This window comes from Globicephala melas, chromosome 7 (genome assembly GCF_963455315.2).
Source record: "Globicephala melas chromosome 7, mGloMel1.2, whole genome shotgun sequence".
Lineage (NCBI taxonomy): Eukaryota > Metazoa > Chordata > Mammalia > Artiodactyla > Delphinidae > Globicephala > Globicephala melas.
Window position 1 is genome coordinate 26,319,258 of NC_083320.1, and position 13,983 is coordinate 26,333,240.

General features: G+C 38.7%; 1 protein-coding gene across 2 annotated transcripts in view; it reads left to right on the forward strand.

Moving 5' to 3' along the window:
- Positions 1–4,992: 4,992 nt before the first annotated feature.
- The window catches only part of LANCL1 (LanC like glutathione S-transferase 1), a 41,310-nt gene continuing 32,319 nt past the window's right edge, over positions 4,993–13,983 (forward strand). Inside the window, exons 1-3 of one of the 2 annotated variants that reach the window (XM_030853026.2) lie at positions 4,993–5,054; positions 5,367–5,463; positions 8,871–8,988. In XM_030853026.2, coding sequence (XP_030708886.1) covers positions 5,383–5,463; positions 8,871–8,988 — 199 coding nt within the window. In that variant the 5' untranslated portion in view covers positions 4,993–5,054; positions 5,367–5,382. The other variant, XM_030853020.2, reaches the window with a different exon arrangement.

The window sequence follows — 13,983 nt, forward strand, 5'->3', positions numbered from 1 at the left end:
TTCCATTGCAACCTTCATTATGCATCTAAAGCATATAGAGAAATGGGGAGCTGCATAATTTTAACAACTAGTACAGGTACATATGTTCAGCAATAAAGGGCGAAGCCTCTGTTTTATTTTGCTGGTAAAGACATAGACTAACACTGTTGATCAAGATCCCTTCTCAAATGTTAAGTGTAGAGAGGAAAAGACAGTTTAAATGTTTGTACACTTTTTACCAACTTTCTGTACTCACAGTCCTTAAAATCCCAAGAAAACCCCAGTGCACCTGTCTCACATAATAGAGGCTCTCACCCAGCAGGTACATTTAGAGAAAGGAATCTGTCAGCATACTAATAAGAGTCCTGACAAGGGAGGGAGGAAATGTTATCAGTACCTTAGGAAATACTCTCTCTGGGAAATTAAAACCGTACCATAGTGCATGCGGTGTACATCTGTTTAGGTTCTTGTTTCCTCCACTGGCAATAGCTCCTGTCAATCCATGAATTCTGTACTGTAAATGAAATAGAAAATTGCTTCAATATTACACTGCCCCAGATGGATGTTAAAACAATAGCGTGGCGATATTAAACTCAAACTTAGATAATGCTTGCTTTATACTTCGAGCTGAAACGGAAATAGGGTACTCTCCACAAAGATGTAATACTTAAGAGAAAAGTGAAAAAAAGTCATAGCCATATGCCTGATTTTGCACATGCATTTCATTTTCTTTTGTTTTGAGAGAGGAGAATTTTCTAGAAAAAAGAAAGAATATGGAGTCTTACAATCTATCTTCTACCATAAGTCAATGACCCAGAAAGTTCAAGGGAATATGCAGGAGGAAACAGAGATGATGTGGTTGCTAGGAGGTCAGAGGAAAAGGGAACACCACAGAAATTTAAGCATGTTGCCCCTTTGATGGGAGACACAGTATCAGTTACTAGAGCTTCCACTCTGCATTAGAGACCAGTAACTGTCCACCACAGTGAGTCTTCCCTTTCTTTCATTATAGCTGGGTACTTCATTCCACAGCCTCCCAGGCAGCTGGAGGTGGCCACGTGCTGGATTCTTACCAATGGAATAATGTGGGAAGCGATGGATTCCACTTCCTGCTCTGAGGTTGAAGGCATCAGATGTGTACTTCTCTGTATTTTCCTGACCTTCCCACAAGCTGGAAGAAACATGCCTAGGACCAGCATGGATCTTGCAGACGAGGATAGTGCACTCTGGAGGGAAAAACAACAAGATGGAAGTAACCTGCGATCATAAATGGCTGCATGGAGCAAAGCTATGTTTGAGTAAGAGAAAAATAAATTTCTATTTATGTCAGTGATTGTGTTTTTGAGCCTCTTTATAACTGTAACTTAGCCTTCATCCTAATACACATTATAGCATTTTGAAATTAAGGTCTTAGAAGAGAACTAAGGAGCTCACAGATGGTACATGTTTTCTCAGTTTAATATAAACCTTCCCAGATTTCTAGAGGTATTCTTTTTTAAAGGCAATAATACAATGACTGTTTCCTAAGAAGTCACACAAAACAGATTCACAAATTAAGAGAAAGAACATTAGAATGCTTTTCAAAAAAATTCTAAATTTATCAAAAGTGGAATGGTCCTTGAAAAATAATCAACAATCAAACCTATGTTAGCCACAAATGTGTGCAGACACCACAGCCATACGTGAAAACATAAGCACTATTATGGGCTGCACTGTGTCCCCGAAAATTCATTGGTTGAAACCCAACTCCCAGTACCTCAGCACATGGCTAAATTTGAAGATGTAGGTTTTTCAAGGAGCTAATTACAGTGAAATGAGGTCAGTAGGGTAGGCCCGAATCCAATATGACTGGTGTCCTCATAAGAAGAGATTAGGTAGCAGACACATAAAAAGAGAAGACCGTGTTAGGATACAGAAGAAGACAACCACGTGCAAGCAAAGGAGAGAGGCTTCAGAAGAGATCAAGACTGCCGGCACCTTATCTTGGATTTCCAACCTCAGAATTGTGAGACAATAATTTCTGTTGTTTAAGCCACCCAATCTGGTGGTACTTTGTTATGGCTGCCCTAGAAGGCTAATACAAGTATGTCAGTGTCAATCACTTTTCTTCTGAGTCAGAACCAAGGAGAAATTCTTTGGGTTGCTTCTAAAACAAAACAAAGCAAAATGAACGACAGAAATGAATTTTATATGATTTCCAGTCTTTCAAATCTTTGGGTTTTTCTGATTAACAAACAGAGGACTTGTCATGCTTTGACTGTATCTGAACTTTCAAAACAACTCTATACCCTTCCAAAATAAGTGTGGATCCACGCCTTACACTATATTCATAAGCAAACTCCAGACAAAGACCTAAACATAAAAAGTAAAAAGCTAATAAAACAAAATGTAAGTCATCTTTCCAGCCTAGGAATGGATAAAGACTTTTTGAACATGAAGCTAAATCCATAAATTACAATGTTAAAATTGGATGGGTTTTCCTTCATCAAAATGAAGAATTGTGGTTCAACGAGGGTTACCTTAGAAAAAGTTAACAGATGAGAAGATATGTACAACATCTAAAGCCAAAGGAGATTGATAGCTAGAATATCCTCTCCCTCCAAAAAAACAAAAACAAAACAAAAAACTGCTACATATCAACAAGAAAATAATACAATCCCAAAAGAAAAATGGGTAAAAGATAACAGTAGGTAAATCTTAGGGAAAGGTCAGATGTCTAATGAGTATATGAGGAAAAACTCAACACTATTAGCTACAAAAATACTTAAAGTTTAACAATCAATGAGATTCCATGTTGTCCATTAGAATTGCAAAAAATAGAACACTAGATAATATCAAGTATTGGAGAGGACACGGGAATGACAGAAACTATTAGGTACTATTGGAGAGAATATAAACTTGTCTAGTAGTTCTGGAAAGCAATCTAACAGTACTGGGGAAATTAAGTATGAGGATGTTCTGTGATCCAGCAATCTACTTCTGGTATATATCTCAGATACAGTCACATCCAGATCCTCTTAGAACATGTACTTGGATATTCCTGACTGTATTATCTGTGATGTGGAAGTTAGAAACAATGCCCATCCTTGGGGGAAAGGATAAGTAAAATGAGGTGGAGACATACTACGAAAATATTAAGTATGCAATTATCTAAAACAACCAAGTGTACATAGAGCAACACAAATAGATATAAAACACACGTTATTTATAGCACTACTCCACTTATTAAAAATGCATACCCGGGCTTCCCTGGTGGCACAGTGGTTGAGAGTCTGCCTGCCGATGCAGGGGACATGGGTTCGTGCCCCGGTCCGGGAGGATCCCGCATGCCGCCGAGCGGCTGGGCCCGTGAGCCGTGGCCGCTGGGCCTGCGCGTCCGGAGCCTGTGCTCTGCGGCCGGAGAGGCCACAGCAGTGAGAGGCCCGCGTACCGCAAAAAAAAAAAAAGCATACCTACACAACCCATGACATATTTTCCAAAGATTATGTAAATCATACATACTGTGGTGTTTGCCTCCTGGAGGAGAGGAATGGGTGGGAAATGGGAATTAAGGGAAAAATTGAGATAGAATATGGTCTTCCACGTATCTCAGTGGTTCACAACCAGAGTCAATTTTGTCCCTCTGTCCTCCCAGGGATATTTGGTATTTGGCAATGTATGGAAACATTTTTAGTTGTCACCACTTAGGGGGGCAAGGTGCTACTGGCATCTAGTGGGCAGGAGCCAGGGATGCTGCTAAACACACACAGGACAGCTTCCACAACAAAAAAGCATCCCTTCCAGTATCACTCTGATTTTAATTGCTCAAAGATTGTGAATAGGATAAACTGATAGTAAGCCTTTAATAATTAAAGAAAAATAATTAAAAATGCCTCTCACTCCTTATCCTTTTCTCTCTTATGAGTTTCTCCTCCACATACCCATCTATTAAAATAGGAAGGGTGTCCAACTTAAGATGCACTGAGGGCTTCTACTAAACCTTCATGAATTTGGTGAAGGAGCTAAAAAGTATCCTAAGAGGGCAGCAGTTCAAAAGAACAAACTGAGCCAGAGCAGGGTCAGAAGTAGACTTTGGGATGGCAGCCACAGAGGGACAAGCTTGGGCCAAGGTGGGGGTGGGGTAGGGATTGAGCTTCAACAAGAGGTTTGGGGCTAAAGTCCTTCCTTGAAACAAGAGAGAAGGAAAGAAATGAGAACGTGACTCTTTCTGACCATTTAACAGAACTTCAAAATTCTCTGAGCAACAGAATGGGCCTAATGTGTACCAGGTGGGATTTAAATTTAAATGAAAGCAAAATTTTTCAAATACTAGAGACTGTTAAACATTGAAATTGATTGCTCTGGTTATCCTGCTCTATTGGACATTCTTATCTTTTTAAAGGGCTTGGGTATACAGTATTACCGCCTAATTTAGACTAAGGAGGAGCTTAAAGTTCTTAAGAGCTGTGATTTGTGTTTTCATGTTATTTTCCTTAAAGTTTTGGCAATTGCTATTTGATACCTTGCCCTTGGCCACTCACATCCACCGAGAGCCTTTGAGGTTAAATTATCATGAATTATTTTCAAAGATTTTTGTCACTGTTGTTGCTGATGGTAGTGGTGGTGTTTTGTTTCGTTTGTTTGTTTTTTAAGAAATGAAAGAAAAAGTTTGACAAGTCTCTGGAGAAACATAATCCTCCCCAATTTTATTCAGTTCTAGCGGTAGGACTATGAATATATTCAGATCTCAAAGCAGTCATTTTTTCTCCTCCAGATTAAAAAAAAAAATTGAATTGAATTCTTATGAATCATCTGGACTAATATTAGTTTACTTAACTGTTTTAAAAAAAATTTTAAAGAGAAGAAAGGTAGGAAATATTGGGTACAGCTGCACATTATTCTAAGATATGTCCCCACTCCAGCCCTCTAAGAATTACATCACCCTGTATCATCCTTTGGAAACCACACTTCTGTCTCTTTAACAAGTGAAAATGAGAAGGGGGCGGGCCTCCGGAGTGGCGAAGGCTCTGATTGGTCCAGCTGGCAGGAAGTGGGCCGTGAAAGCGTCCCTTCTGTTTTTGTCCGGAGGCTGCGGGGTGAGTGGCCCGAGACCGTGCAGGGCTTAGGGACCCTGGGCTGGTAGTTACTTTGAATCGCGAGAGTGCAAACGTGGGGTGCGAAACGGGTCGCATTCTTTGCTGTGGGTTCGGGGCCCTGGCAGCCTTCTTGCGGAGGTGCCACGCCCTAGCGGCTGGGCCGCGGTGGGCCCGGGGTCCGCTCGGACCGCCAGGACCAAGCAGTGGTCCGGGAACTGGAAGGAAGGTGTTCCCGGGGCGCTGGCCGCCGCCTTTGCAACTCGGCCGAGGCCCGTATCTCAACGTAGATTTTCTTTTTCCCCTGTTCTGCAGGCTCGTTTCTGGCATCATGGCGCAAAGGGCCTTCCCGAATCCTTATGCCGATTATAACAAATCCCTGGCTGAAGGCTACTTTGATTCTGCTGGGAGGGTGAGTTTGGGAAATATCTGCCTGCACCCCTACCTCCAGCCCCGAGTGTTTGGAAAGTTCAGTTTTGCCTGAAAGAAAGGGATGAGCATCCTTTTTTAAAAAATATAATAGAGTTTCACTATAAACATACAAAATATATTTTAAATATATAAAGTATATGTGAAAATATACAATTTGCGCTCTAAAATGTTGAACTTCTGTAAGGAGGCACTGTTAATATTATCAACAATAATTAATAATTGAAACAGTCTCAAACATTGATATCTAAATTATAAAAATTCGCGGCTCTGCAATTTTCTGTGTAATCTTGAATTTTTTTATCACTTTTGGTTTGTTTTTTAAAGAGAGGTGAGAAATCCTGATGGCATTTCACGGGTGCCGTGTTACTGTTTTATGATTGAACAGGCGTATGGACAGGGTAAGGACGAGGGTAAACCAGAATGGGGTGAAGACATCTTTAAACTGAAAGTGCTAAGAGAGATTTGGGACATAGTCCCTGAAATCTTTGTATCATTTCCACTCTTCCCAGGACATCCCCACAACTGGAAAATAAATAAATACATAAAACTGGTCAGTTTAACTGGTGAGCACCTCACAAGTCAGTGTAAGAAAGAGAACCTGGATGTGAGATACCAGAAGCCTGTGTTTTCTCATGCCTCTGCATATAGTTGTTAAGAGGGAATACAGTTCTTTTTAAGAATACCTAGTTGAGAAATCCTAAGAGTGAGTTAGGTTGGAAGAGTGATATCTTTAAATGTGCACACATTTTTTTAAAATTTTACCAGTTTATTTCTTCTAAGCTTATCAGCCATATGAAAAGCATTTTGCATGTGATGTAAGGGCCTTAGAGATTTCATATCTGCCAAGTGAACTTTCAGTGATTCTGTTGGTTCTTTCCTTAAAACACTTGTCATTTATAAATTAACTTGGGTGAGTAATGCAGGTAGGAGGAATGAAAGAGATGGCGAAGAGCTGTAAGATAGAAGGCTGCCGAAGTGTATATGGAGCTAGAATCAATCTGATTCTTTTAAGACCAGAATTGAACTCCCTAAACAAAGCCTATAATCATTACCTTGAAGTCAGATGGCTTCCTTTTGGCTATTTGGACTTGCATTCTGCCCAGCTCTGCAGATCCTGAAGCTGAAGCATTTGTCTTGTCTTGTTGGAGGAAGACCTGCTGCTTCATGCTTACTTGGCAAAGAGAACACTTGAGGATGGATCCTAATGAAAGCAGCCTTCAATAAAATGTATCTCACTATTTAGGCTGTTTATAAAGTAAATGCTTTTTATAAATTTAACTCTGTTTCTAAGGGAGAAAAAAAATGTTCATAAATTTGAATTCTGACCCCCAAATAATAGTGTAATTTATTGCCCAACACATGGTTTTTGGACCCATCACAGAAAGAAATTAACCTACCAGTTTTAAAATTGTTTAATGTTGAACATCAAGGATTGGACCCTGAAGATCTGTCCTCCTTAATTTGTTAATGCAAAGATTTCAATAAGGAACTGCTCTATTTCCTGGCATCTATCAGAAAAAAGCGTTTTTATACACTCTTCAAATTATTCCTAGGTTTGAATAATTTTGTGGTCTGCTACAAGCAATCAGTATTCTTAGGCAGCTCACTTCTCTTAAATGCAATTATGTGCCAAATAGAAAGTGACTTCCCTTCTTGAGGCTGAGGCATTCTCATCATTCTTGGTTGCTTACAGTAAGGCCAGGCAAGATGATGAATTATCCATGATCTATGAACAGAATATGACATGTTCTTATGTAGATGCACTCTTCTATCTAGTTGAGATTTATAGACCTTTTATATCAATACTGAAGTATATTTTACCTTACAAAATGTATTTTTAAGGCTTGTTGAAATCTTAACCCCTTGGCAGGCATTGTTAAATAAAGGGAGTGTGTCCATCAAACACTGGTTTCTTCTTCAGATAGTGAAATAATGGATCATAGTGGTGCTTAGAATAAATAACCCAGATATGGTTAATCGTCTGATTTGCCTTATCAGAGATACTCTTCAGAGTATCAGTAAACCTTAATATCTTTTATTATTATTAATAATTCTGATACCACTTTTTCTACTTTTTTCAGTTTTTAAATGCCCTTTTTAAAAAAATGAGGTTATGATGCTAACAGGGAGTAAGTTAGGTTTGTTTTTACAGTCCTTGTGTGATGAAATGTCTTGTATCCTTGTAATGTTCCCCAACATTGTTTCACAGTTTTACTGCTTTGTGAAATCCAAGTCTGGGAATCACAGCAGATTCCTAAAAATATTGAAGGATACATTAAAATGTTCTTTTAAGACACTTCATGATTCAGTGTCTACAGAACTTTCAAAATACTTTTCAGTTACTTTTAGAACAAATAACATAATTATTCGGTATGCCTCACCGTTTGTGCCACATATGTGGGCCTTTATATGGATGTCACTAACCCCACACCCCAGCCTCAGTGTGCTTTCAACCTATATCCAAATTATTACACTTTATAGACCATTGGACTGCTTAAAATAGTAAAACTATCAACATTTACATCCCTGAATGCAAACGACATGAGAGACACAATCTCATTTGATCCTCAATGCACCTTTTGAAATTGGTGGGACAGGTATTATTATCCTGACTTTACAGAGGCAACTGAAGCATAAAGGAGTTATGGGTTGAGCATGGTCACTCAGCTAATAGTGGATAAGGATGTAGCCGGGCTCATTCATTGAGCAGTATTTATGAGGCCCCAAGCCTTCTGGGCACTGTGCTGGGCATGGGTTTTTGATACTTAGTCTGATGTTCTTTCCACTCTGCTGAAGGCTCCTGATATCTGTGAGGTTTTTTTGCTTTTCTTATGCTACTTCTACAATTTTTTTAAAATGTTTATACATTTTTAATAAATGGATTTTTTATAAATGTTTATCTTCATTTTTCAAATAACAGAAGCAATTAGAATGTTTCTTTAGGGGATTAACATTGCTGCTGCTTGAATACTAAAACTCCAGTGGCTTGAAAACAGCAAACATTTTCTGATTTGTGCTTAGTTTAATAAAATGACTTTTATTATAATAAAAAATATTGGTTTAAATAATAGATGATTCTTAGTAGGTGGAAATTACTATGATCCAGTTTATCATTGGCAGCCTTTTTTAGTATTTAACTAAAAATTTTATGTAAAACATTTAAGTTACATCAAAAATATTTCCCAACTTGAGTAAGAAAACACAGTAGTACTTTTAAGTTTTGTTAATTTGTTCTTGTTTAAGAATAAAGTAATTGTCCAGTTCTCTTAGGCAAAAAAAATGTAGCTTAAGTGGAAATGAAGTACCCTCCTATTTTTAATAGCCTATAGTCCAGGACACCCAGTGCCCCATATTTTTTGATATTTGTTTTCCCTTTAATACCTACAGCTGACTACTGAGTTCTCACAACGCCTGAACAATAAGATTCGAGAGCTTCTTCAGCAAATGGAGAGAGGCCTAAAGTCGGCAGACCCTCGGGATAGCACTGTTTACACTGGCTGGGCAGGTATGAAGTGTTGACTGTGAACTGGCATAAGCGTGGTAGAGGAGAGCTGTCTGGCTGAATGCTGCACCCTTAAATGCTTCCTGCATCTGCACAGGAGTCTGGCTGAATGCTGCACCCTTAAATGCTTCCTGCATCTGCACAGGAGTAATTGCTTCTGGGGAGAATGCTGTGCTCTCAGCCTAACCTGGGCATCTTCTGGATCTTTAACAGTGCTCAGAATTTAGGGCAGGGTAAGCATATTCCTGTAGTTCACGCCTGACACAAATTTGGATGGCTGCCATACTTGGGAGAAAAATTGATGTTCAGCATTACATAGTTAATTCAGAGATGGAATTTCAGTGGGAAGAGTTGGGAAGATTCCCAAAATGCAGTGCATGAAACAGAGGAATTTGCCCATGGAAAATAAAACATGTCCAGAATTGTCTTTTTTTTTTTTTAACGTTACCACATAGCAGGGATCCATACAGGAACTCAGGGTAGAGGATAGATTCCGTGAACTAATCCTCCAGTATAGTTGTTGCTGGCTGGTGTACATTCACTGTTTTACTGGTCATTGAGAGGTTGAGAAAGTTTGGGAGGAAACAGTACATAAATGCCAAAAAAGTGAGAGCGAGAGAAACCAAAGAAGGAAAGTTGAATAACTGCAGCTAGCTTACTAATACAGAGAGATAGACAGCTTTCTAATCTTGAAGAAAGCACAATTTAGAGACTTAGTGTTTCCCAGTTACTCTGAAAAGCAGACAAGGAGGAATAGGTTTTCAGCTTAAGGAGTTTGGATTTGATTTTGAGGCAATGATGCTTATCATAAACATGCAGGTTCCTGGGCTTCACAGCAAGATTCTGCTTCGGTAGTCTTGAACAGGCCAGGAATCTGCAGTTTGCAAGCCTCGGTGGTCTTGATGTAGATGGTCATCTTTAGAGCATACTTTGAGAGCTTTTCTGAGAGGAATTTACTAATAGCAGTCTCTTAGCAATCTTCTCAGTTATGGCAAGTGATTTCTTACGAGGATGGGGAAGGCAGATAAAATCAGTAAAATGATAATCTCTCAGGGACGTTTACGGTCAGTATTTTATAAAATAAAAGCAATAGTGTTGGACCCTCCCTTTTATAGTTTAGTTTTATGATTTTTGTAGATTTTAGAAGCTTAACACAAGAAATGTTAAGGTGAGAATAAAATGAAAGTATTTTGCTTCAAGAGACATTATAGCAACAGCTGTCATTTATTGAGTAGCTGCTGTTTCCAATTGCTCAGTAATTGGTAGATGAATCTCATTAATGAGCATTACTGTTCTTTATTTTAAATTATGAGGATTTGAACAAAACAGGACAACTGAGACAGATGGTTAGATTTAATTCCATAACTGATTGTTAAAAGAATGACTTGAGCTTCCCTGGTGGCGCAGTGGTTGAGAGTCCGCCTGCCGATGCAGGGGACACGGGTTCGTGCCCCGGTCCGGGAGGATCCCACATGCCGCGGAGTGACTGGGCCCGTGAGCCATGGCCGCTGAGCCTGCGCGTCCAGAGCCTGTGCTCCGCAACGGGAGAGGCCACAACAGTGAGAGGCCCGCGTACCGCAAAAAAAAAAAAAAAAGAATGACTTAAATCTCTAACTCACCTGCTTCAGGTGAGCTTATATTATTTATTATATATTATAAGGTACCTTGCTTTAGGAGAAAAAGAAGTGGTGATCGATTTCAAGTTTGAATTGATAGTTTGGCAGTGTAAGGAAAAGCTCCTCTATTGGCAGGGCTAGTTGAGAAACAAAGTTAAAATTTACTTGGAAATAGAAAGAAAAAATGTTACTCCAAAGTAAAATGCAAGTTTGTTTAAATTTTTTTGGCACTATGGAGTTTTTGGCATCATTTTCTTTGAATTGCCCATGTCCTTCTACTTTTTATGCTTCAGTATCTATGATACTCATTGCTGTCTCCTGAAAGCAGCTCACAGGGGCAATTGGCACACTAAGCAGTTTAGGATGTCTTCAGTTGCTGGTTAGTTCATGACGTAGCATAAAATTTTCTAGATAAATTTGCTAATGGCTTTCAAGGCAAGGTTCCTAATGTCTCCCCATCAAGCACTGTTAAAAAGCCATTGTTCCTATGTAAAATGGAGTCTCCTCCAGTGTTTTTATAAGTAAAATGCTTTCCTGTGCAGTGTTCCATCTGAATAGCATAAAACTCTGAGTTGCATGAGAAACTAAAGCTGATTCAACCGCAGAAAATCATAATACCTTTTCCTCCCATTATATTATATCTTATCAAGAATCATCTATTCATAACTGCTATTACCAAAAATACATTCACAAACATCTTAACACAATAAAAATACTTGGTGTTATGTCTCAAAGCAGTGTTTACATAATTATGTGTGACTTTGTATGTTACTTTTTGTGCCTCATTATCTTTTTTTTAAAATTAATTAATTATTTATTTTTGGCTGCGTTGGGTCTTCATTGCTGCGCCTGGGCTTTCTCTGTTTGCGGCGAGCAGGGGCTACTCTTTGTTGTAGTGTGTAGGCTTCTCATTGCAGTGGCTTCTCTTGTTGCGGAGCACGGGCTTCAGGCCCACAGGCTTCAGCAGTTGTGGCACACAGTCTCAGTAGTTGTGGCACACGGGCTTAGTTTCTCCGTGGCATGTGGGATCTTCCCGGACTAGGGCTCAAACCCGTGTCCCCTGCATTGGCAGGCGAATCCTTAACCTCTGCACCACCGGGGAAGTCCCTTCATTATCTTTCAAAAAGTAATAGTTTTGAGGAAAAGGGGATTATATATTTTTAACTTTGTTCACCAAATTTAGGGTCATATTTCTATAAATATTAACTTATTATTTGCTCTTGTTATTAACTTGTCCAAAATAATATTACTTTGGGAAATACTAATTGTAGAAATCCTTTAAAACTTTATTTTCTTCTTCAGCATTCATGTTTATTAAGCATTTGTTGTCAGTGTGCAATGAAAGCTTTTGCATACAACACATAGTTTATTTGAGAAACTACATGATTGTTAAAACTAGAACCTTAAATTACCATCTTATTTTGTTAAGTTTCATTCCCCAGTGGAAGTACGGTCTGATATTTGTGCTGATTCAGATAGGCTTGGTTTTGGAATAGGATTGGGTTCAGCTGCATATACCCAAAATAATCAAAATTGCAGTGACTTAAATAAGATAGAAGTTTTTTTTTTTTTTTTTTCCCTCTAATGTAAAAGAAAGCCAGAGGGAGGGGCTCCAGGGCTGCTATGATGGCCTCAGGATGTCAAAAGGAACCCAGGCTCCTTTCTTTCTGCTACATCATCCCTCAGCCACTAGCTTCTAACCCTCGGCCAAATAGCGACTATATACAGCCATTACATCGGCCTTTCAAGGCTGCAGGGAGTAAAAAGAGGCAAAGATGAATGCATTTCTTCCCTTTAAAAAGACTTCCTGGAAGTCCCACCCAGCATTTCAATTCTACTTTCTTTGCATTGGCTGGAGCATAGTCACATATTCATACCCTTTAGCAAGAAAGGTTGGTGAATGTAGTCTGTTACCTGAGGTTCTGTTACTAAAGGAAAGAGGAACATGGATTTGGGGGTAAGACCTAGCAATCTCTGCTATAAGTCCTGTATAACAAGAAAAATGACCCTTTTTTGTTCCTCTGTTTGCACAGAGTATTTAGTCAGCAACACACAATTTTTTCGTCTGCCAAAGGATCTCTAGCTTCTGCCCACTTCGGGGAAATTTTTATAAGGATAAATTTACCAATGTCTATAAATATTTGAAATTTGCTAAGCAATATTATGCCTGCTCTATATTTCTAGGGAAATTGATATTTGATTTTGACTGAAAATTTCTTATTCATTTTTAAGTTCATTTGCTTATTGCAGTAAGTAATAGTCTTTTCATAAAGCCTGCCATAGAAAGGAAGTGTTATAGAAATGCCAAATCATAAATAATTCTTGAAGAGCCAAGTGTAATTTCAATTTAGAAAGGGGCTACAACAGGTTCTAAATTTGATACTGGGAAATATTATTGTTTTCTCAGCTTGATTAACAGCTCTCTGCCTCCCCTTTCTGCTTCCTCTCAAGTCTTGTTTGCTTCTTTCAGGGTATAAAGTCCTTAATTTGTTTTTTGTTTTTAGTTTTTTCTGAGATATACATTTTAAGTAATAACTAGAATTATGACTTATAACATTACACCAGAACATATAAGACTTTTAGAAATTTCATATAAGATCTGAAACATTTATATTAACATATTTCCATACAAATAACCCAAAGAAAGTTCAGTATTAGTTGTTTTTTTTGTTTGCTTTTTTATACTGCAGGTTCTTATTAGTCATCAATTTTATACACATCAGTGTATACATGTCAATCCCAATCGCCCAATTCAGCACACCCATCCCCACCCCACCGTGGTTTCCCCCCCTTGGTGTCCATACGTTTGTTCTCTACATCTGTGTCTCAACTTCTGCCCTGCAAAGGGGCTCATCTGTACCACTTTTCTAGGTTCCACATACATGCGTTAATATACGATATTTGTCTTTCCCCTTCTGACTTACTTCACTCTGTATGACAGTCTCTAGGTCCATCCACGACTCAAAAAATGACTCAGTTTTGTTCCTTTTTATGGCTGAATAATATTCCATTGTATATATGTACAACAACTTCTTTATCCATTCGTCTGTCGATGGGCATTTAGGTTGCTTCCATGGCTATTGTAAATAGTGCTGCAATGAACATTGGGGTGCATGTGTCTTTTTGAATTTTGGTTTTCTCTGGGTATATGCCCAGTAGTGGGATTGCTGGATCATATGGTAATTCTATTTTTAGTTTTTTAAGAAACCTCCATACTGTTCTCCATAGTGGCTGTATCAATTTACATTCCCACCAACAGGGCAAGAAGGTTCCCTTTTCTCCACACCCACTCCAGCATTTGTTGTTTTTAGATTTTCTGATGATGCCCATTCTAATTGGAGTGAGGTGATACCTCACTGTAGTTTTGATTTGCATTTCTCTA